We start from the raw sequence: 21,705 nt of genomic DNA on the forward strand, positions 1-21,705 counted from the left end.
GTAAAGCTATCCCTGTAACCGGCCGTAGAGAGGCCCATAGGGTTGTGAGACGTCGAGGCTCCAACATTTTCTAAACAATCTGCACACAGATCACGGTGAGGCTGTCAGCCTTATGCGCCGGCCACTCTTTACCCCGAGGAGGATTCCTGGTATTCATTTCTCTTAGAGACTGAATCTACCCCGGGGTCATAGTGCGGCGAGAAGAACTGTCAATTGAAGAATCCAATGACCTCATTGGAAATCGAACCCGTGGCCTGCCGGCTTGTAGCACAGTGCCTCAACCAACTACGCTATGCTGTGACACCTCCTCGTTAAATACTCGTAAAATATTATTTTTGCTAAATTCAAACTTTTCGTCAAAATGTCCCGATGAGGATTTCGAATTGCATTCATTATGTACTTAGCTGAATTCGTAAAAGAGGTGCAAGAAATTTGAATTTGACAAATATTGCAGCCAGAACCTGTGAAGAACGCCATGCCAAGACAAAACAGTTACGATGTAAAGCACGAAGGGTACGTATGATAACGCATCGATTTCTTTAATAAAACGGACAGACCCGCTCTGGGCTATAAGCTGTTACGGCGTAACAAAACAAATTATATTTCATAATAATTCAGTAACCCGGCTTACGTTAGAAGCAAGAAACTTGGATTTCAATCGATGCTCCTCGACGCAGCTGTAAGTGAAACCACTGTGTGGGTGTCAAGATTGTTACAAGACATTTCCACATCGGCTCAGAACACAAAGGAAATTTACTTTTAGACTTCTCCTACGAGACGTACTGTACACGGCAGCACGCGATGGAGTGGCCACTCAGCCATTTCAGAAGGGGTCTGAACAATAGCAACTCATATACCGTAGTCACGGGATCGAAACCCTTTGATAAACAGACGTTAGCTTGCGTTCTTGCGTGTTCTGTACTGAACGCTGAAAGAACGATAAAGAAAAAAGTAGGAAGGAAGAAAAGCAAGTAAAGGAGAATGCGAAAAAAGGGATGAAAGGAAGACAGAAGATAGGTATACGGATGCTATGAATGGTGTGTTGTAACGTTAGTTTGTGAAGAAGTTTTATTTGCCGAATAGTAATGAAGCAACGCCTGCAAGCTGCCTGTGAAAATGTCACCAAGAATGCTATAAGGTCATGAGGTCACGAAGCGAAGGCCGATAAGCCGGTGCTTCACGAGGTACAAACCCCATGGCCTGTTCAGGGTTTCGGCTATCGTGACCGTTCCGATTACACGATTTGTGTTTACTCGCTCTTGGAGCTGAGCCCTTCTTGAGAAGCTGCCAATTGTGCAGCCACTCAAAACTTCCCAGCATTTTATTGAACCAGAAGGTTCATTACCGTGTTCATAAGAGCCCTCCATCGGTCACTATCCTGAGTAACATCAATTCAATCCATCTCTGAGATCCAGTTCAATATCGTCCACCCACCTACGCCTTGGTCTTCCAAGTGGACTCTTTCCTTCTGGGTTTCCCACCAATATCCTATACGCATTCCTTCTCTCCTCCCTTCGTGCCACGTGCCCTGCCCATCTCATCCTCCTTGACTTGATCATTTTAAAGAAGCGTACAAGTTATGAAGCTCCTCAACCTCCTGCCACTTCATACGATTTATGTTCACATAAGGAATGAACATATTTTGGGCATTAAGATAATATTGGGGGCCAATCGTCAGTTCATATACATGTGATCTGCAACTAGAACCGATGTCCTCCAGGATCGCAGCAGTCTCACTTTCACACACTTGCTCACAGTTCCATTTAATATTATCCTGCCTTCTCATTCTTTCAACTTCGTTATCTTACAGGTTTTCTCGCCAAAATTCTGCATACACTCCTTGTTTCATCCATCCAGTAACCTTGCTAACGATCCCAACACTGGGTACCCTCGTCATATCGTATCCTAAGTTGCTGATTTACTTATTCATCTTACGTCCGAATATTTTTCTCCCTTCAAAGTAAGAGATCATGTTTCGTATTCTTTGCCACTTCTATAAATTTCATTACACCATACTCTACCCCCCTCCACCCTTCGTTAAGAGCTAAGTTTTGTTTCGCTATGAAAGTATTTCACATATTTCCCTGAGTTGCCTTCAGAGCTTGGCAACACAACAGTTTTCATCGTTAACCTGAAGCACTCAAAGAGTCCTGCTAGTTTGCAGTGCCTCAAGATTGGTAAGACGGGCGATCATAAAGTTTTCGCCTGTCTTCAGTAAACAGCTCCAAAGTTTGTAAGTTTTGAGGTTTTCACGGCGATGACTATGATGAAAGTCGTCTTCTGGGTTTAGGCGCCGTGTATTCTTCGTTTTGACCGACGTTTCGGAGGAACGTATCGCCTCCATCTTCAGAGCAGTTGCTCTGCTCTGTTCTGCAGTGCAGCTACTGCTCTCTGCATTCCAAGCCATTCAACTGCTCTGAAGATGGAGGCGATACGTTCCTCCGAAACGTCGGTCAAAACGAAGAATACACGGCGCCTAAACCCAGAAGACGACTTTCATCATAGTCATCGCNCTCCAAAGTTTGTTTATTAGTTTCGTCAAAGACGCTACTCCAAGTGCATAGGTTATACATGTGTCGAATGGGTGGAGCCCTCGTCACGTGATCGAGATCTACTTTAAAACAATGTATACCCTCTCATTACATGTCATCTCTTTGGAGTACAAACGACACAGCACGCACGTAAACTACACAACTAATAATAAGAACATAAAACGAAGAGAAATAAACGACATCTCCCACCATCAGGAGGAAAACAACATGACCCAATGTCGGCTCACGATATTTTAACATTAATAACTAATTTTTTACATGCAAAAGACAATTTTAATACAATTTTAAATACACTGGGAGGCTAATGTATGAAAAGCGAATATCATATTGCGTGCGGTGGAAAATCCCAGTGAGAATACCCAGCAAATACGCCTAAAAGAAACAGCATCATACGTGAGTCTACTCTTCAAGAAGCGCCGTCGTGAATGCCTGCGACAAACACCAAAACCAACCGTAATAATAACAAAATTTATATAGTGAGCATTATTCATAGCTTAAGTGCATATTGTTAAAACATCTTATGTGACAGTGTTGCCTGATCGTAGCGGTGCGCCTCTGAGGATGATTCTTTTGAATCGAAACATGTAAGGTGAAAGAGACTGAAGTGTTGTAAACTTGTATGTCACACTGGACTGAAAATTATCCACTCTGTGTTTGGCTACAGTTATGAATTCTCACTAAACTGCTGTTATGTATGCACATTTATTTATTTATTTATTAAGATTGACCAAGTGTCTGGTAAGTTTGGCAACTGAACTTACACTTAAAAGCTTACTTATATGCTTACAAAATATATCCATTCACAGTGAGTTCAGATGTCTAATTAATTAACGCTCGGAGTTCTCATGCCCGTGTTAAAAGTCTCCAGGCATGTTGACTAGCATTAATAAGCCTACACATACAAGCGACGGCAGTTATGTTAGAATACAGACATTGTAGCCTGAAGTAACGAAGGATTGCAAGTAATTTGTGACAACTGTCCGCCCACTGGTTGTAGGAGACGGTACATATGATTGACATTAATACAGCATTATGATCACATATATTATGTCACACTACTGCAGCATTTTCCTGAACTAACAAACACAAACCTTTGCCGCTAAAGCCGGGTTGCAAGCCAAGAATCAGGCCAGGTTCTTCCTCTATATGAGAGAACTTTGGCTTTTCGTCGGGTCAAGCGGTAGCGTAGTTGGCTGAGGCGCTACGCTACATGCTTGAAGGTCGCGGGTTCGATTCCCGATGAAGTCATTGAGATTTTTCAACTGGCCTAATCCTTCCATCCGCATTATAGCCCTGGGATCGACTCATCCTCTAACAGAAATGAGTACCAGGAATCTTTCTGGGGGTATAGGGCGGCCGGCGCGTGGGTCTGATAATTTCACCGCCATCTGTGAGCCGCTAGAAAATGTGGCAGCCTCGACGTCTCACAACCCTATGGGCCTCTCTGCCGCCGGTTACAGGGATAGCTTTACTTTGGGGGGGGGCTTTCGGCGGCAAAGTTCGCTTGCTCTTGAGTCGAGATGGAGTGACATTTAGTGAGAAATTAATACAGTGTGTCCAGAAAGTACCTCCACTACTTTAGGTGGCTATATTTTCTTAACCATTACACTTACGAAAGACACAAGCCGTAGAAATGAAGGTAACTCAAAAAGCTCCTTCGGTAAATTTGTACATGCGTTCCCAACATGACGCGATACACATATATAGTCGGTAACCGATCTTAGCTCATCTTCGGAGTTAACTGTTATCACAGCTGCAGCAAGCTGCTTGCCTGGCTTATTCTTCGACCCCGAAGATGGAGGCAGCAAGTTCCTCCGAAACGCCGGTAAACATTTACAAGACTAAATTGCGTCACATCTGACAAGCTATAATTCTTAGTGTCAAAACATGTTCCCTCTTGTTAACAATCCAGAATTCATTGCTAAGGTTATCGACCCATACACTCACATGCGTTTTACATTAAAGAGACATCAGCAAGAAACGTGGGAGGAAAAAATCGACTTTCAGCGGACCACACGGCGCTATATCCCAGAAGAGAGAACTCTTCACAACCACCGCTGTCAGAACCTCAAATCTTACAAATCGATAAAGAGAACCATAGACAGAAAGATGTAAAGAAACAGGTTAATAGACAGACAGACAAACATACTGTGGCGTGCCGCCTAAAATTCAGAATATCTGAGCGGGTGTCCACTGCTAGACAACGGCTTGTTAAAACACGTTTCCGAGACAGCACATACAGAGAGGTCCATTGCCGAACAACGGTTCAATAAGTGTTGTCTCCGCAACAACCAATAGCTACAGATAAAATCATCGTGTTGCCTAAAAATGAAAACACGTTCTCGCGGCTACTGATACACTAGCTAACACGGGAAATGAAACCCTTCAAGTCCGTCCAGCTGTAGAATATAAGAGACCAGACGAGACCAGATGAGAGAAGACCAGAGCGGACGGCAGATCAGAGAAGACCAGAGGAGAAGGGAGAACAGAGAAGATCAGCGGGAGGCAGATCAGAGGATAAATGAGATCAGAGAAGGCCAGATCACACGTCTGATCAAAGATGACGGACTAGTCAGGTCACATCGTCTGGAAGAGGCTATGTCAGAGTGACTGTAAATGAGTTATCCTATAAACAGCTTCGTCTAATCCGGAATCCACAATTATTCGTCATGGAACCCCGGACACATGACAATATAGACAGGTTGCCATAGTGACACACACAAAAAGAATGTACAAATTTTTGTATTCAGAAACACAGCATTAAAAAGATCAAGACCGAATGGAAAGTTTGCATGGCAATGCAGGAAAAGTACACGAAACATTGATTAAAATAGCATTAAACTTTATGAAGCACCAGAAACTGGTCTCGCTGTCTTCTCTTCGTTCCCTTCTCCACTGCAGTTCGCACACATCTCCAGTTACAACAGGCTCTTCCGGTTCCCTATCCCGTCCAGACGATGAGCGGATTTTGTTCACGTTCTCAATGAACAACTGAATGCTCGTCACTTAGCACAGAGCCACTCACCTCTAACTAGTGCCGACGTCAAGAATACGTGGATCTATACATCCACTCCACCATACGTCTCCATGGCGTAGTGCATGTTCAGTTACGCAGAGGGACAATTTTATCTTAAGAAAGCAGTCTTCTGGGATGTGGCACCGTGTATATGTGGTGTTAACCGACGTTTCGGAGGAACGTATCGCCTGCATCTTCAGGGTAGAAAGAAAAATAAGAAAATCCGCAAGCGAAGAGACAGTGAGAACCAGTACAAGTACTTACTGTCTCTTCGCTTGCGGATTTTATTTTTCCTTCTACCCCGAAGATGGAGGCGATACGTTCCTCCGAAACGTCGGTTAACACCACATATACACGGTGCCACATCCCAGAAGACTGCTTTCTTCAGATAANTTTCCTAAACATCTTTAGAAACTTCTGACTGAGATTAGGGACAATTTGGAGAGAAAAATCACATTACATTTGGTTAACACGGTAGTTGTTCAGTAGCTCTGTCAGTTGACATCAAGTTACTCTAAGGACTTCTAAGCTCATACACTGAGCGAGGATGTTGTTGTAATTGATTAATTCGTGTTTATACTTTCTGAGCCACCTTCACACCCCATGACGGCTTCCTTGACATCTCTCAGTTGTGGAAGCAAGACAGCACGACAATGTTCCTGGCAGCTGAGCGGAAGCTAAGTGAATAACATCCATGCTTACAGCCCCAAGCAATTTTCAGGGGACCCGATACCCATTCGTATGCTGAAATTATTTTTTTCTGCATATCCTGAATAAACTTTGTATTGATATTCTTACACGACCAATAATTATTGGTCGTGTAATTATAATTGAATCTCTAACGATAGCATTAAAACGTTACTTTAAAAGGAACGTGGCCAGAGCATTTTTTCCTAGAGAGACGAAGCTACAGCAAATGTTTGTTCCTGAATCTGGCTACCGCAAATTCACTGCTCACGGATGAGTCCCAGACAAGCTTCTTCTTCATGACTAAACACTACGGCAGATTTCTTTCGTCGACAAGCGGCGGTCGCTCGGTCGATATAGTTCTCTTGCGGACTAAAGCTACGGAGTTTTTGTTTAATCAAATTCTTTGTTCAGGAATGCGTTCGCGGATAATTCCTTGAGAACATATGCTATATATACGTACAGCCATGCTTCGCCAACAATGGGGGTTTAGTTTTTTTTTTAGTTTCTCGGGGTGGGTGAGACTGAGTCCACTTGGTACGTTGGCCACTGTTTGGCTTATTGTACCAGCTTCGGATGATTGATAATGAGTATGGAGCAGTCGGTGGAATGAGAATTGGCAGGGAAATCGAAGTAGTCTGAGAAAACCTGCCCCAATTCCACTTTGCCCATCACAAATCCCACATGACCTTACCTGGGCTCGAACCCGGACCGCCGTGGTGGGAAGCCGGCGACTAACCGCCTGAGCTATGGCACGGCCAACCGTGAGGATTAACTCCCTTAAAAGAAACATATCGATTAAGCTTAATTAAGCGCACCGTCGTGGTGAAGTATGGAGCACCAGAGAGAGGTGAGTGGTGAGCTCACGTCCCGATAGCTTCACCCCGGGGAGAGAGCTCCCGGTACCCGCTGGGCGGGTGACTGAGTGGCTCCCAGATCTAGTCCTTACGCTATGGCGAAGAAAATCCGTACCAAGACTGAACCCCGGTCGCCCAGCCCGCACGGAAAACCGAGGGCCAGGAGAACTGTGACGGCTCAAAATCTCAGTTAGGAAATCTGAAGGTATGAGACCAATTGCTAGACCTAGGTGGTAATATTACAGTCTTACAAATACAGCGTGTGAGGCTGGGAACTGGAATCAGCTGGCCACTACAGCTTTGCCCTCAGTAAATGTAAGTCTCTTGGTGCGGAAGTAACCGACTTCTCCGTGTGTATACGAACAAAGAAGCTATCAATACATAAATCAAATCCGGCGGCTGGGAAAATTGGATCCAGTGACGAGAGAGCGCTGTAATTTTTGGGGGGTAGGGATTGACGACATTAGAACAGCGCCTGCATTGCTTCCCAAGAGAACGTACAAGTCATTTAACCTATGCACATTAGGATTAATATGGTAAAAAAATAAGGTTTCCCCTGTACTTAACTAATTAAGCACTATGCCATGAAGGCGTATGGGGGAGTGGATGTGTATATCAACATTTTGGCCTCAGCTGTAGTTGGAGGTGAGTGGACAGCTTCACGCCCCTGCCGCTTTACCCCCGAAGAAAGATCCCCCGGTACCCACTGGACAGGAGGTTGGGTGGACCCCAGAGACGGTCTGGACGACTTGGAGAAAATTCTTGACACCCTCGGTCGTCCAGCCCGTAGCCAGTCGCTATCCAGGCTAGGCTTAATATGGCGGTTTGTGGAGTTATGATCACGCCCCGGCGCTGTCGCATCACAGTTCGCACTGTGTGGCAACCTGAACAGGGCCCGTGTGTACGCTGTGTTCGTGTCACCGTAGCTCTGTGCAGAAAAGGCCTTGCGTAACATGGCTTCTTCGCCAACGCATAACTCATACTAAGATCTTTAACATCTATCTCCTCAGCAAACTTCTTAAGCACGCAACGAATTAATCTCTGGTAACAGAATATGAGCCGGTCACGGTAGCCGAGCGGTCTAAGGCGTGTACTGTCTTCGCTCGCTCGGAAGCCGGGATCGTGGGTTCGAATCCCACTCAGGGCATGGATGTTTGCGTGCGTTTTGTGTCTGTCTACAGTTAGAGGCCTTGCGACGAGCTGATCACTCGCCCAAGGAGTCCTACCGTATGTGTAAGATCTAGCAAACCGAAGTGAAACGGAGAGTTTCATGGAGGTAGGCCTAGGCCCCAATTGGGGCTGTAGCGCCATAGGAAAGTAAAGAACAGAATATGAAGCCTGAACAACGCTAGCACCGAAGCCCGCCAGCATGAACGATTCAATCCTGTTCAATAACCTCACAACTAATTCCGTAAATCCAATTTTAATAGTATCCTTCTCTGACCTGGACATTTTCCATGAAGTTTTCCATCTACTACCTAAGTAAACAACAGGAACACGTAGGCGGCGATAAACTGGAGAAAGAACAATGATTACGTGGGTAAACGAACATCCAGAGTCAATGATGCAGAAGAATTTACGGATATGACGCAAATATGTTACATTATGTCGTGGCACAAACATAATGGGAATCCAGTCACTGCGCCTATTAACATCTCAACTACTCAGTCTCATTCTTGCACCAAACCACAGAATGGCCTGTTTAATTACCGTCATAATGAATGCGAAGAAAGCAACTTCGTGAAAAATATACACAATTACGAGACAAAACATGGCCCTGGAATAACAATCTACAATGTAAGATTTTAGGTTTTCACAGCGGTGACTATGAAGAATGTCGTCTTCTGGGATGTGGCGCCTTGTAGATCTTGGGTAAACCGACGTTTCGGAGGAACGTATCGCCTCCATCGTCAGGGTAGAAAACCCCGGGAGTGAGGAAACAGCGTGAGCAGGTGGCTGCAGTCTGCAGGAGGCGATACGTTTCTCCGAAACGTCGGTTTACACAAGGTCTACGCGGTGCCACATCCCAGAAGACTGCATTCTTCATAATCTACTATTTGCATTGTATTTTTCTATATCCTTAAGCAAGCTGCGACGCTAGTGTTTTCACAACTAGTACAGCCCAATAAAGGAAACAAAATATTTGCCCAGTGTGAGCTTCGTACTGCAGTTCGAAGGCCGACATTTTCCATGACGGGATATTACTTCAGAATCAGGTCACCATTGGTTCTTTCCGTATCTTTCTAAGGCTGTCACGTCATCCTCGTATCAAACAGTCGTGCACACGTCTTGAAATGTAATAAACTGTAACGCTGCCCCTCATGCAGACATATGGGGGAGTGGAGGTATGGCTCCATCATTCTCAAACTCGGCACTAAATTGGGGTGAGTGACAAGCTTCATGCCCCGGTCGCTTTACACACGGGGGAAAGATCCCCCGGTACCCATTGGATAGGGGATTGAGTGGGCCTCAAAGTCGGTCTGGACGCTATGGAAGACAAAAACTTTTAATTGTAATAACCCGAAGGCTCAATAGCAACAATGCCAAGCTCACTACTGAACACGATCCTTACAGTTCATAACATAACCCTACTCTCTCTAGTTCCATTTTAGTATCATCTTCCCAGCTCTTGAGGCACGCGGTAGCGTAATTGGTTGAGACACTATGCTACAAGTCGGAAGGTCGAGGGTTCGAATCCCGATGAGGAGGATTTTTTCAATTTACCTAATCCTTCCAGCCGCATTATGGCTCTGGGGTTGACTCAGCCTCTAACAGAAATGAGTACCAGGAATATTCTTGGGGGTAAAGGGCGGCCGGCGCGTAGGGCTGACAAACTTGCCGCCATCTGTGAGCCGACTGTCTAGAGAAAATGTGGGAACCTCAACGTCTCACAACCCTATGGGCCTCCACGGCCTGTTACAGGGATACCTTTACTTTTCACTTTACCTACCAACTGGGCAACACTACATAAAAGAAAATACCGAATACACCGGTATTTGCATAAAACTTGGAGCTGTCATTAAACCATGATATATTTTAATGTTCAAGGGAAAGCATAAGCAGGGGCCACGGTATCTGGAAAAAGCGACCAGAGGCAGAGTACTGTCTGCCACTGATCTTCAACATTTTAACTCCTATTTAAATAAACATTCTCTCCTGGCGCGTATTCCCTAGGTGTTGCAAAGGCACGGATGGTGATTACGTACGTTTATTTTACTGACCTACCTAAACAGCACATAAATCCAGACCAGAAGGACCAACTGTTACATCAAGAAGTAACTTGTGAGCAGGGCTGAATGTTAATACAGTGGGGATTTACTGTTTACAGTTTCTCTCTTACTGCCAGCTGCATATGACGACACTGAATTCTGCGCAATATTTTTATGGTCGTCACGTTCTCCCCTTTAGAAAGGACAAACCTAGATTTTACCGTAAAAAAGAGGCGAGGCATCTCAGGCCGAACGCTAGAGACCACAGAAAGGCCATTAGACGCAATTCTGTGCTCTAATTGAGGGGTGGCAGCTTTTGTCGGAATCGAAATGTGCAATTAATGATAAAATCATAACATATGAAAAAAACATTAGTTCTCTAAACGAACCGCATACAGCGAAAGGATAACAACACGGAAATCGCACAGCGTCTGCATTCAATGAATTTCGATTTAATTTGGCGCTAACGTCAACATGGCCGGTCGCGATAGTCTTCGCTCGCTCGGAAGCCGAGATTGTGGGTTCGAATCCCATTTAGGGCATGGAAGTTTGGTGTTTGTGTGTGTATGTGCATTTTTCTGTGTTTGTGTACAGGTAGAGGCCTTGCGACGAGCTGATCACCCGCCCAAGGAGTCCTACCGAACGTTTAAGATCTAGTAAACCGAAGTGAACGGAGAGTTTCATGGAGGGAGGACAACGCCCAAATTGGGACTGTAGCGCGAAAGGAAAAAAGGTCTACATGAAAAGCTGTAAGATGAATTTCATTTTAGCCCAAATCAGTCCATAAAGTACACAATGTGAGTAAGTAAGTAAGTAAGGTTAGGTATCCCTGTAACAGGCCGTGGATGCCCATAGAGTTGTGAGATGTTGAGGTTCCCACATTTTTAGACAACTGGATCACAGATGGCAGTAAGGTCGTCAGCATTACGCGCCGGCCGCCCTTCATCCAAAAGAATATTCCTGGTACTCGTTTCTGTTAGAGTCTAGTCGACGCCAGGGCCATAGTGCAGCTGGAAGGATTAGGTAAATTGAAAAAAAAAATCCAATGACCTCATCGGGCTTCGATCCCGCGACCTTCCGGCTTATAGCACAGTGCATCAACCAACTACGCTACCGCGTGCCCCCAAAGTACACAATGAACTCATCAAATTTCCAGAAGCTACACCCAACTCGGGTACAGCTTTCCACTTTTGTTTGTAAAAAAAAATACTGCTACTGCGCCGTTTGCATTTTACAAACATTCGTCCTATGTCCAAACGTCCTTATCCAGTCTCCATCCATTAAGCATACATCAAGCTTGAAACCTGAGCTAATGATCTGGCTCAATACTGTGTATTCTTCATCCAAACGATTATACCTCTACACCGTGATGACCTGTCTTGATGTTCCTCTCGCTACATCTCATATTCTTCAACGTAATCAAAAAAAGGAACAGTTTATGTAAAGTAAAGTTAATGTTTTGCCTGTACTTAACTAATTAAGCACTATGCCATGAAGGCGTATGGGGGAGTGGATCTGTAGAATCATGTCTTTCTGACCTCGGCACTAGTTGGAGATGAGTGATCAGCTTCAAGCCTCGACTGCTTTACCCGGAAGAAAACCCCGGTACCCATTGGACAGGAGGTTCAGTGGACACCAGAGCCGGTCTGAACGACGCGGAGAAGTGAAAATTCTTGACCCTATCGGGATTCGAACTCCGACCCCTCGGTCGTCCAGCCAGTAGCTAGTCGCTATACCGACTGAGCTATCCCGGCTCACTAGTTTATGTATAATACGAAAAAGAAAACGCAGAAGTACTGAGCGAGAACGAATAACACCATACACACTCAATATAAATACATGAACGTCACACTGTACGAACGTTAAGTATTACTGTGTTAAGCAAATCATATAAAAACACGCAACATTCGAGCGATTCTCATTGCTGTGTGAGATCTGAGGTTCTTACGGCGGGGATGAGTACTAGCATCTGGCATGTGACACCGTGTTGCCTGGTAGGAGTTCACCAAAGTTTCCAAGGAAAGTACTGCCTCCGTCTTCAACGTCGACAAATAAGCAAAGAAAATAACAAGCAACCGCTTATACCTGCCTGCCTGCCTTACTCCTCGACCTTAACTAACTTAATGGAACTGAGCCCTTCTTGAAAAGCCGCCAGTTGTGCAGCTACTCAAGAATTTCCCAGCATTTTATGGAACCCCAAGGTTCATTACTGTGTTCACAAGAGCCCTCCATTGGTCCCTATCCTGAGCCAGATCAACCTAGTCCATACCATCCCATCTTGCATCTCTAAAATCCATTTTAATACTATCCACCCACCTACGTCTTGGTCTTCGTAGTGGCCTCTTTCCTTCTGGATTTCCCACCAATATCCTATATGCATTCTTCTTCCTCCCCTCCTATTCCCAATCCGTGCTACATGCCCTGCCAATTTCAACTTCCTTAACTTGATCATTCTAATTACACTTGGCGAAGAGTACAAGTTATGAAGCTCCTCATTATGCAGTTTTCTCCAACCTCTTGTCACTTCATCTCTCTTCGGTCCAAATATTCTCAGCACCCTCAGTCAATGTTTCTGCCTTAATGTCAGAGACCAAGTTTCACACCCATACAGAATCAGAGGCAAAATTATAGTTTTGCATATTTTTATTTTTATGCTTTTAGGCAGCAGACGAGCAGACAAAAGGTTCTGGACTGAATGGTAGCAAGCATTACTCGAATTCAAATCTCCCCTCTTTTCCTCCTGAATCAAATTTTGTTACTGCTGTTCCCAAATATCTGAACTGTGCCATATTTTCAAAGGATCTGTTGGCTATCTTTATGTCAGGATTTTGCCCTGCATTCTGGTGACGAGACAGCAACGTATATTTTGCTTTCTCTGCGTTTACTTCTAGACCAAACTCCTCGACCTTAAACTTGGAGGAAATACGAGTACGTTCCTCCGAAACGTCAGTAAACTTCAACCAGACTATACGGAGTTATATCCATGAAAACGGCACTCTTCTTAGAATTACTGGGTTTCTGAACTTTGGCCATCGTTTGGTACTCTGAACCAGAACACGTTTCGGAAACTGCATCTGCCTCCGTCCTCAAGTGAAAATGTGAGAACCAACCTACTCAATTTGGTCCGTTAGAAACAGCTAATATTAATCACGCGTCTAGTAACAGCTTAGCTCTTTCCAACGCGTCCAAAAGGTGCCTCACCACCATTCTCGCCTGAGACTGGAAATGATAACAGTCTGTGTTGTTTTGTTTTCTGTTCAACATACCAAAAGCCGGACAAAGTCCAGAAACCCAGCAATTCTAGGTATAACATATCACCGCCAGAACTCTTTACAACGGCGTAACACCAAGTGCTGGAAGTAACCAGATTTAAGGTGTTATCTCCTTCCAATAATTGCATTTTTGCTTCAATACTCCAAGCTCAGAACCTCAATAACACGGCCCGATACTCAGAACCCTTCAGAATCCACCAACGCATCCAATGGTTGAATTTCTGTTTTAAACCCAATATTCGAAAAGGTTTCTGTGCAGTGTAAAGGATTTGGTTGTAGCACGAAACCTGTACCTGTCTTCAGACTTTATGACAATAATAGCGAGCTAGTGTAATGAGGGCCGATCACGGTGACCGTGCGGTCTAAGGCATGAAATGTCTTCGCCCGCTCGAGCACTGGGATCGTGGGTTCGAATCCCACTCGAGGCATGGATATGTCTGTGTGTTAGGTAGCGACCTTGCGACGGGCTGATCCCCTCTCCAAGGAGTCCTACTGACTATCCTAGGTCAAGAAACTAAAGTAAAACGAAGCGTTTCACGGAGGCCCTATGCTGCAACTGGGAGCAATAGAAGAAGAACGAGAACGTAGAGAGCGGTATGAAATCTCGTGTGTAAAACTTACGAAAATTTCTTCACACAACGAAACCTACAGTGCGAAACTATGAGGTCATATCTGACAAACTTAACATAATGTAAATCTGTAACAGTGAACATTACGTTTAGAAACTGACCATTAACTATATAGAAATGGCCGCACCATAGCTCAAGCGGTTAGTCGCTTGCTTCCCATTGCGGCGGCCCGGGTTCGATCCCAGGTCTGGTCAAGTGGGATTTGTGGTGGACAAAGTGGCGCTGGGGAAGGTTTTCTCCGAGTACTTCGGTCTCCCCTGCCGCTCTTCATTCCACCAACTGCCCCATAATCACCCTCACCTATCATCTGGGGCTGGTACAATAGGCAAGAAGTGGCCGCAGTACAAGGGACTTAGTCCCACCCCACTAGACAACTATTACCGTACAGGTCACACTAGCCTCACCGTATAAAATGGGCCATCTGAGGGGAAGAAAGCACCACGTATTTCCATAACTTCTTGTTGCGGCCTCATTTCTGAAGCCCCATCCCCCAACCCCGCCCCACGAAGTTGGGAAAAAATGACGCACTACTATTACAAAATCAATAACAATAATGGTTTCAAGAAAACAACAAAACATTTTCTTCCCAGCAAACTGCTCACACCTCGACTTCTCTCGCCTCATCTTCAAATAGATCCCTGGCACAAACAACGTGTATAAAGTTTCACTGAAGTTGGCTCCGAATCACAGCTGCAAGAGGTCTGGGCGGATAAAGGAACGAAGCTTCTACGAAGTAACTCTAATCACATGCCACGGATCCTATAGAAGTTACATAGTTTAATTTGCTATAATACATTATCGCGACACGGCACGCAAAATCGAACTAAACGAACAAAATAAATCGCTTCTACACAGGCATATCAGTTTAATTTACGCGGGGTCTGCCAACAGCCTAAGCAATTTATTTCATTTACTCCTAGTTTAAGGTTAGAAGCCGCGATAGTGTAGTCGGCATAGCGACTGGCTGCGGGCTGGACGATCAAGGGATCGGAGTTCGAGTCCCGGTAGGTTCAAGAATTTTCTTTTCTCCATGTCCTCCAGACCGGCTCTGAGGTTCACCCAAGAAGGTAAAGCGACCGGGACGTGAAGCTGACCACTCACCTCCAACTAGTGCCGAGGTCAAGAAAATATGGATCAATACATGCACTCCCCCATACGCCTTCATGGTGCTTAATTAGTTTAGGGTTAAATACTTCACTTATTTAACAACGGCTTTCCAAATGCATAAGTTTTTTATTGCTAGTGGGGTGGGACTAAGTCCCTTGTACTGCGGCCACTTCTGGCCTATTGTACCAGCCCCAGATAATAGGGGAGGGTGATTGTGGAGCAATTGGTGGAATGAAGATTGGCAGGGGAAACCGAAGTACAAGGAGAAAACCTGCCCCAGCGCCACTTTGTCCACCACAAATCCCACTTGACCACACCCCGGGATCGAACCCGGGCCGCCGCGGTGGGAAGCCAGCGATTAACCGCTTGAGCTCTGGCGCGGCCTAATGCGTATGTTAGTGTCTACGGATCCTATTTTACTTACTTAAAGATGGTTCCTCAGTCATTTCGGTTACGTATCGTGGAACAGTAGCATGACTGAATGACGAATTGTGACTGTAATAAAGCGGTTGCAATATACTGCCACGCGATTTAGTGATTTGTAGACGGGGTTTTGACTGGTGAATAAAATTACTGGACACTCACAAGTCATAACTACAAATAATTATAGCACTCTAAAGATTATTGTACCTATAGGACCCAAAGTAAGGTCTTCAACGTCCGCTTGCTTGGTCGTTGCTTGGTAACGAATGTCATCTTGTTAACACTTCCAACTATTGAATCCTTGAACGAGGGATCCTGAAGAGTCCCTAGTCTCTGGAATTCTCTCTTTGGATCTCTGAATCTCGGACTGAACTAACTTCATGCGGACAGGACACAGATCACCAAGCACAACAGCTAATTGTTCTCTGTTATTCTCTATTTCCTCCGTTGCCACGAGAACGTGCGTCAATTTCCGGGCAACGCTATGATTCGTTGTCGCGCAAACGTGTTTTGGCTAGCCGTTGTAACGGAAACTTAGTGTTTACTTAGTTGTTGCTCATGAACGTACGTCTGGATCTTGCTTCATTATTCCGGCTTTCAGGCGGCATTTCACAGTATTTTAAGGTACTATTCCAGCTACAGCTTGGAAGAAAAGGGGAAATTCACGGAAATCCTCGGTTAGAAAAGTCGGTCTCAAGGCGGCAATAAAAACTGGGACACACCGACAAGAAACTTGCGCCCACGATGTTCTGCGTGTGTGTACGATAGATGTCGTGGCCCGTCTGAAGTATTAGTCTATATTGACTGAGAAAAGCCACGAAAGAGCAGTTCAAAGAGTCGTTCAGAGCTTTGAGTCTGAATCCTCTTGAACACAAAGTAGCCGTGCTAACCATTACACCATGACACTCGCTGCCAAGCGTGTTCTCTGATTATTCACGCAGTAGCACCTACGCAACGAAGGGAGCTCAATTCGGGCAATGCTTGCTACCATTCGGTCCAGAACCATCTGTCTTCTCGTCTGCTGTCTAGAAACATAGAGACTGCCTGTGGTTCTGTATGGGTGTGAAACTTGATCTCTGACATTAAGGGAGGAACACAGACTGAGGGAGTTTGAGAACAGGGTGTTGAGGAGAATATTTGGACTGAAGCGAGATGAAGTGACGGGAGGTTGCAGAAAACTGCACAATGAGGAGCTTCATAACTTGTACTCTTCTCCAAGTACACTTAGAATGATCAAGTCAAGGAGGATGAGGTGGGCAGGGAATGTAGCATGAATTGAGAGAAGCTGAGTACATATAGGATATTGGTGGGAAAGTCAGAAGGAAAGAGACCACTAAAAGACCAAGACGTAGGTGGCTGGACAATATTAAAATGGATCTTAGAGAGATAGAAAGGGGTGGTATGAACTGGATCGATCTGGCTGAGGATATGGACCAGTGAAGGGCTGTTGTGAACACGGTAATGAACCTTAGGTTTCCACAAAATGCTGGGAAATTCTGGAGTGGCTGAACAATTGGCGACTTCTCAAGAAGAGCTCAGCTCCATGTATAAGTTAGTCAGTGGGACCTACGCAGGTTACACAGGGTCGACAGCTAAAAAATTATTGCTGGACAATAAACTGATATGTTTGTCGAAGGAAGCCGTCGTGGCCTATTTTATGTACCCCCAGGATTTCGTACGAGGTACTGCGAAAAATCACGAGACATACCAGCCAGGTTAGCGGATCCGCCGAGCGCTAACCACACTGTGAGGCAAGGTTCGAGGCTGAAGTTGAGACGAAGCAGAACTGGACAGGAGTTCCGCCGAAGTTTAGAGTTCGTGACGGACAGCTGTTTAACGCGATCGTCGTGAATACAACTTCTAGCGCAGATATCGATCTCGTACCGTCACTACACCTACTCGCACTCTCAGTACAGGTGTTTCCCAAATTAGTCCTTGGCTATTCTGCATATCTAACTGACCTTAATATTACTTCACTGCGTGCTCCTCCTCTCCTTCTGCATTCCGTTCCGGCCTCATTTATAGCTCTCTCCAGCTATTAAATATACGCCAGGTTGAAGGCAAAAAAAGTGACGTTATCTCTGTGCTTAACTAATCAAGCACTATGCCATGAAGGCGTATGGAGAAGTGGATGTATAGATCCACGTTTTCTTGATCTCGGCAGTAGCTGGAGGTGAGTGGTCAGCTTCAAGCCCCGGCCGCTTTACCCCTGGTATCCATTGAATATGAGGTTGAGTGGACCCCAGAGCAGGTCTGGACGACGCGCAGAGAAAATCATTGACCCTACCGGGACGCGAACTCTGACCCCTTGGTCGTCCAGCCGGTAGCCAGTCGCTATACCGGCGGTTACGCAAAATAAACCAAATATAAATTTGAAGCTTAATGAGATTTAAATGTCATGTTGTGTACAAACTGCTTTCGTATGATATTAAAAAATAATTTACAAATTCTGATAAGTTTCTTGCAAAGCAGAAATTATATCTGGCTAAATTATGCCAGCATGAAATTATTTCGACAAGTATTAGCAGGGGCGCCCCCAAATTGAGTAGTTGACTCAAGTGGCAACCCTTCCGACTTATATTCGGAGGGTGCTCGGTTCGATTCGCGGCCGGCATTCCTACTATTCTGACAGAGTACCTACAGGATTCCTTCCACAATCCTTCAAATTCATTATTCACTATCGTACAGATATCCGGCGCTTTAAGGTCGGAATTACTGACAGCGTCGCTAAATACATCCAAAATACTAAATATTAGCGAATTATATTAAACAAATTTGGAGTTTGAAAGTGCAGGACGGCAGGCGGACGGTCAAGGCCTCTCTATTCTGCATACATTTTATACACTTCGTGAGAAGACTGAGTGCCAAGACGTTTCGGTCATATGTCGGATGGACAATGAAATGTATGTGAAGAAAGTATGGGCTATGGCGGGAAAGAAAACGCAGACCACGACCTCGACGGGGGTCCATACAGGAACGGCATTCAGAACACACTGAGACGAAAATGAATTGGGGCCGAGAACGTCAGAAAGTTGGCAACAGAACAAAAATATTCCTGAGGAAGGCCAAGAGAAACTTGGGACGAGGATAGTCACAACATATAAAGGTAAAGTTGTCCCTGTACGTAATTAATTAAGCTCCACGCCATGAAAACGTATGGGAGAGCGGAGGTATAATCCATATATTCCTAATACCGGCACTAGATGGCGGTAAGTGGTCAGTTTCACGTTCCAGATTCTTTACCCTCGGGGATAGACACCCCGGTACCCACTGAGTAGGAAGTTGGGTGGACCCCGAAGCCGGACTGAACGCTGTGGAGAAACTTCTGCTGCTCCAACTTGGAATCGAATCCCCGACTCCTTGGCTGCCCAGCCCATGACCCGTCGTTATACCGACTTGGAAAATCAAAGATACATGTAAAGTTAACGTCCATGTATTTATCGTCCGTCAATATTGCAACGCTTCTTGATTCACCACTTAATCTTAATTTTAGTTTATCATTTTACACTTTGACACAACATGTTTCGGCCCCAAACGGCCATCTTCAAGTGTCTTGATATGTTACAAATATTTTATTAAATTATGTTAAAACTACTACACTGTGTTAGTGCGTGTTAAAACAACACGCTGTAGTTCTCTTTTGAAAGTTAAAACAAAATAAAATCCACTAAAATTTCTATTAAACCCAAGATAAATACATGGACGTTAATGCAACAGGATGCTGAAATACAGGAATACATGTAAAGGAATAGGACGGTACGAATCCGAAATCCTAGCCAGAAAGAGGAGGAATAAATATGAAAGCTCTACACATTTAGAAACGGCTAACTTTACCTCTGCCTTATTCGGCATCCTTATGGCTGGTAATCACGGCGTTCTTGTACGAATGTCACGGGAATCACAGCACTTCAAATTTCTGTCACTGCGACGAACAGAGACGGGCAACTGAACACTAACTAGGAAAGCTACATGACCGGTTGGCTGGAAGCATGCCGCCGACTGCTTAAACATGCGGTCTGCAACTATCCTCCGCCACTCCTCCTGCTCCTCCTTCGCCGTAGCCTTGGGGTCGCACCGCGCCGCAACACACGCACGCATCGGCTACACTCGGGCGACGAGCCGTCGCAAGCACGGCGTTCCACTTTCTCATCGACTGTTCTATATCACGGACACGGTTAATCCTTTCCGTGTTAAAACATGACATATTTTTACAATTATTCTGTGTTTGGAAATTATCCATCGTCCTGTCTTTTATTCAGGAGTCGGGATAGCGTAGTCGGTAAAGTGACCAACTACGGGCTAGACAATAGGAGTTCGAGTCCCGGTAGGATCAAGAATTTTTTCTCCACGTCAGCCAGATCGGCCCTGAGGTCCACCCAACCTCCTACCTTATGGGTACCGGGGGCTCTTTCATCGGGTGTTAAGAGGCCGAGGCGTGAAGCTGACCACTCGCCTCCAACTAGTGCCGAGGTCAAGAAAAATGTGGATCTATACATCCACTTCCCCATTACGTCTTCATGGCGCAGTGCTTAATTAGTTAAGTACAGGGACAACTTTACCTTTTCACCTTTTAGGGCTGAATGACGGAGATTGTCGTCTAGTGGTCAGAGTTCCTGGCTACATATCCAGAGGTCCGGGTTAGATTCCCGACGCTACCAGATTTTCTGAGAAATAGCGGGACTGGGACGAGGTCCACTCAGTCTCGTGAGGATAACTGAGGAGCTATTTCAAGGAAATAGAGGCTCCGGTCTAGAAAACCGAAATTAACGGCCTTGGGGATTCGTTGCGCTGACCACGGGACACCCTCTAGCCGCTAAAGGTGGCACTAACTTCGCCGACAATCGGCGGGCGCTCGGTCGGTATGGTTCGCTTGCAGACTAAAACCACGGAGTTATTTTTTTTTATGAAGGAGATTCAACTTCTGTTGCGGGCACGGATTTATTTTGGTCAGATAAGCTATGGGCGCTAACGACGTCTCAGCCGGGGACAGGTCTACGGATACTACAGCCAGAGATGGAACATGAGTGGAGTTTTATCCCCACGGCACCCTACTTGTCTTTTAGGCATTGTGTTTAGTTACTGGGGCGAAAGTTCGATTTGGCTTCCGCACATACCTTCTAGAATGCAGCCATGAGATATTCACAGGGAAACTATCCCACCCCCCTCCCAGAACGTAACACAATAACACTGATACGTACGTGTGCATGTGTTGTTACTTAAATGCGTCCATAGGAACAGACAAAGCAATGTGTCTGTCCGTCCGTTAATGGGGGCACACAATCTTATTAACATCATGACTTCATCGTGCTGCAGTTGCAGTGTCTGCTTATTTATGTACAATCTGATTACTCTGACGCCGTCAACTAATTGGGTTATTCGAACACTGTCGCTGTTTCGAACTAGCAATTACGAACTCGAATATTGGCGTCGCAAAAAGAGTCAGGCCTACTGGCTCCTGCTGCACTGTTTAATGGAACGTCCCCCATCGGTTTAAAATATGGAGTAAAAAAATACTAGTATTCCTAAAAGAAGTCCTGATGGGGGGGATTTATTACAAAACGTTTTTAAAAATATCTATTAGTGTTTGTCTAAGACAAACCGCCTCTCTGGTCTAGTGGTCAGAGTTCCTGGCTACAGATCCAGAGGTCCCGGGTTCGATTTTCGGCGCTACCAGATTTTCTGAGAAGTAGCGGGTCTGGAACGGTGTCCATTCACCCTCGTGAGGATAACTGAGGAGCTATTTCAAGGAAATAGCGGCTACGGTCTGGAACACTGAGATTAACGGCCGTGGGGATCCGTTGCGCTGACCACGCGACACCCTCTATCCGCAAAAGTTGGCATTAACTTCGCCGACAAGAGGCGGTCGCTTGGTCGGTATAGTTCGCTTGCGGACTACATGCCACGGAGTTTGTCTAAGACACCTTTCTGGGAACGTCATATTTTGAGGAGGTAA

The 21,705-nt window shown here is 45.3% G+C and overlaps 1 protein-coding gene across 3 annotated transcripts in view; it reads right to left on the minus strand.

The window, feature by feature from the left end:
- LOC111861560 (cAMP-dependent protein kinase type I regulatory subunit) overlaps window positions 1-21,705 on the minus strand; it is a 116,977-nt gene that overhangs the window by 63,533 nt on the left and 31,739 nt on the right. The window contains exon 1 of one of the 3 annotated variants that reach the window (XM_023846231.2): window positions 19,587-19,787. The exons of the other annotated variants lie outside the window; for them this stretch is intronic. Within the exon in view, the coding sequence (XP_023701999.1) occupies window positions 19,587-19,604 (18 nt within the window). The 5' untranslated portion in view covers window positions 19,605-19,787. Of the gene's footprint in view, window positions 1-19,586; window positions 19,788-21,705 lie in introns of those variants that run through there. 3 annotated transcript variants of the gene reach the window in all.

This window comes from Cryptotermes secundus, unplaced genomic scaffold (genome assembly GCF_002891405.2).
Source record: "Cryptotermes secundus unplaced genomic scaffold, Csec_1.0 scaffold2047, whole genome shotgun sequence".
Lineage (NCBI taxonomy): Eukaryota > Metazoa > Arthropoda > Insecta > Blattodea > Kalotermitidae > Cryptotermes > Cryptotermes secundus.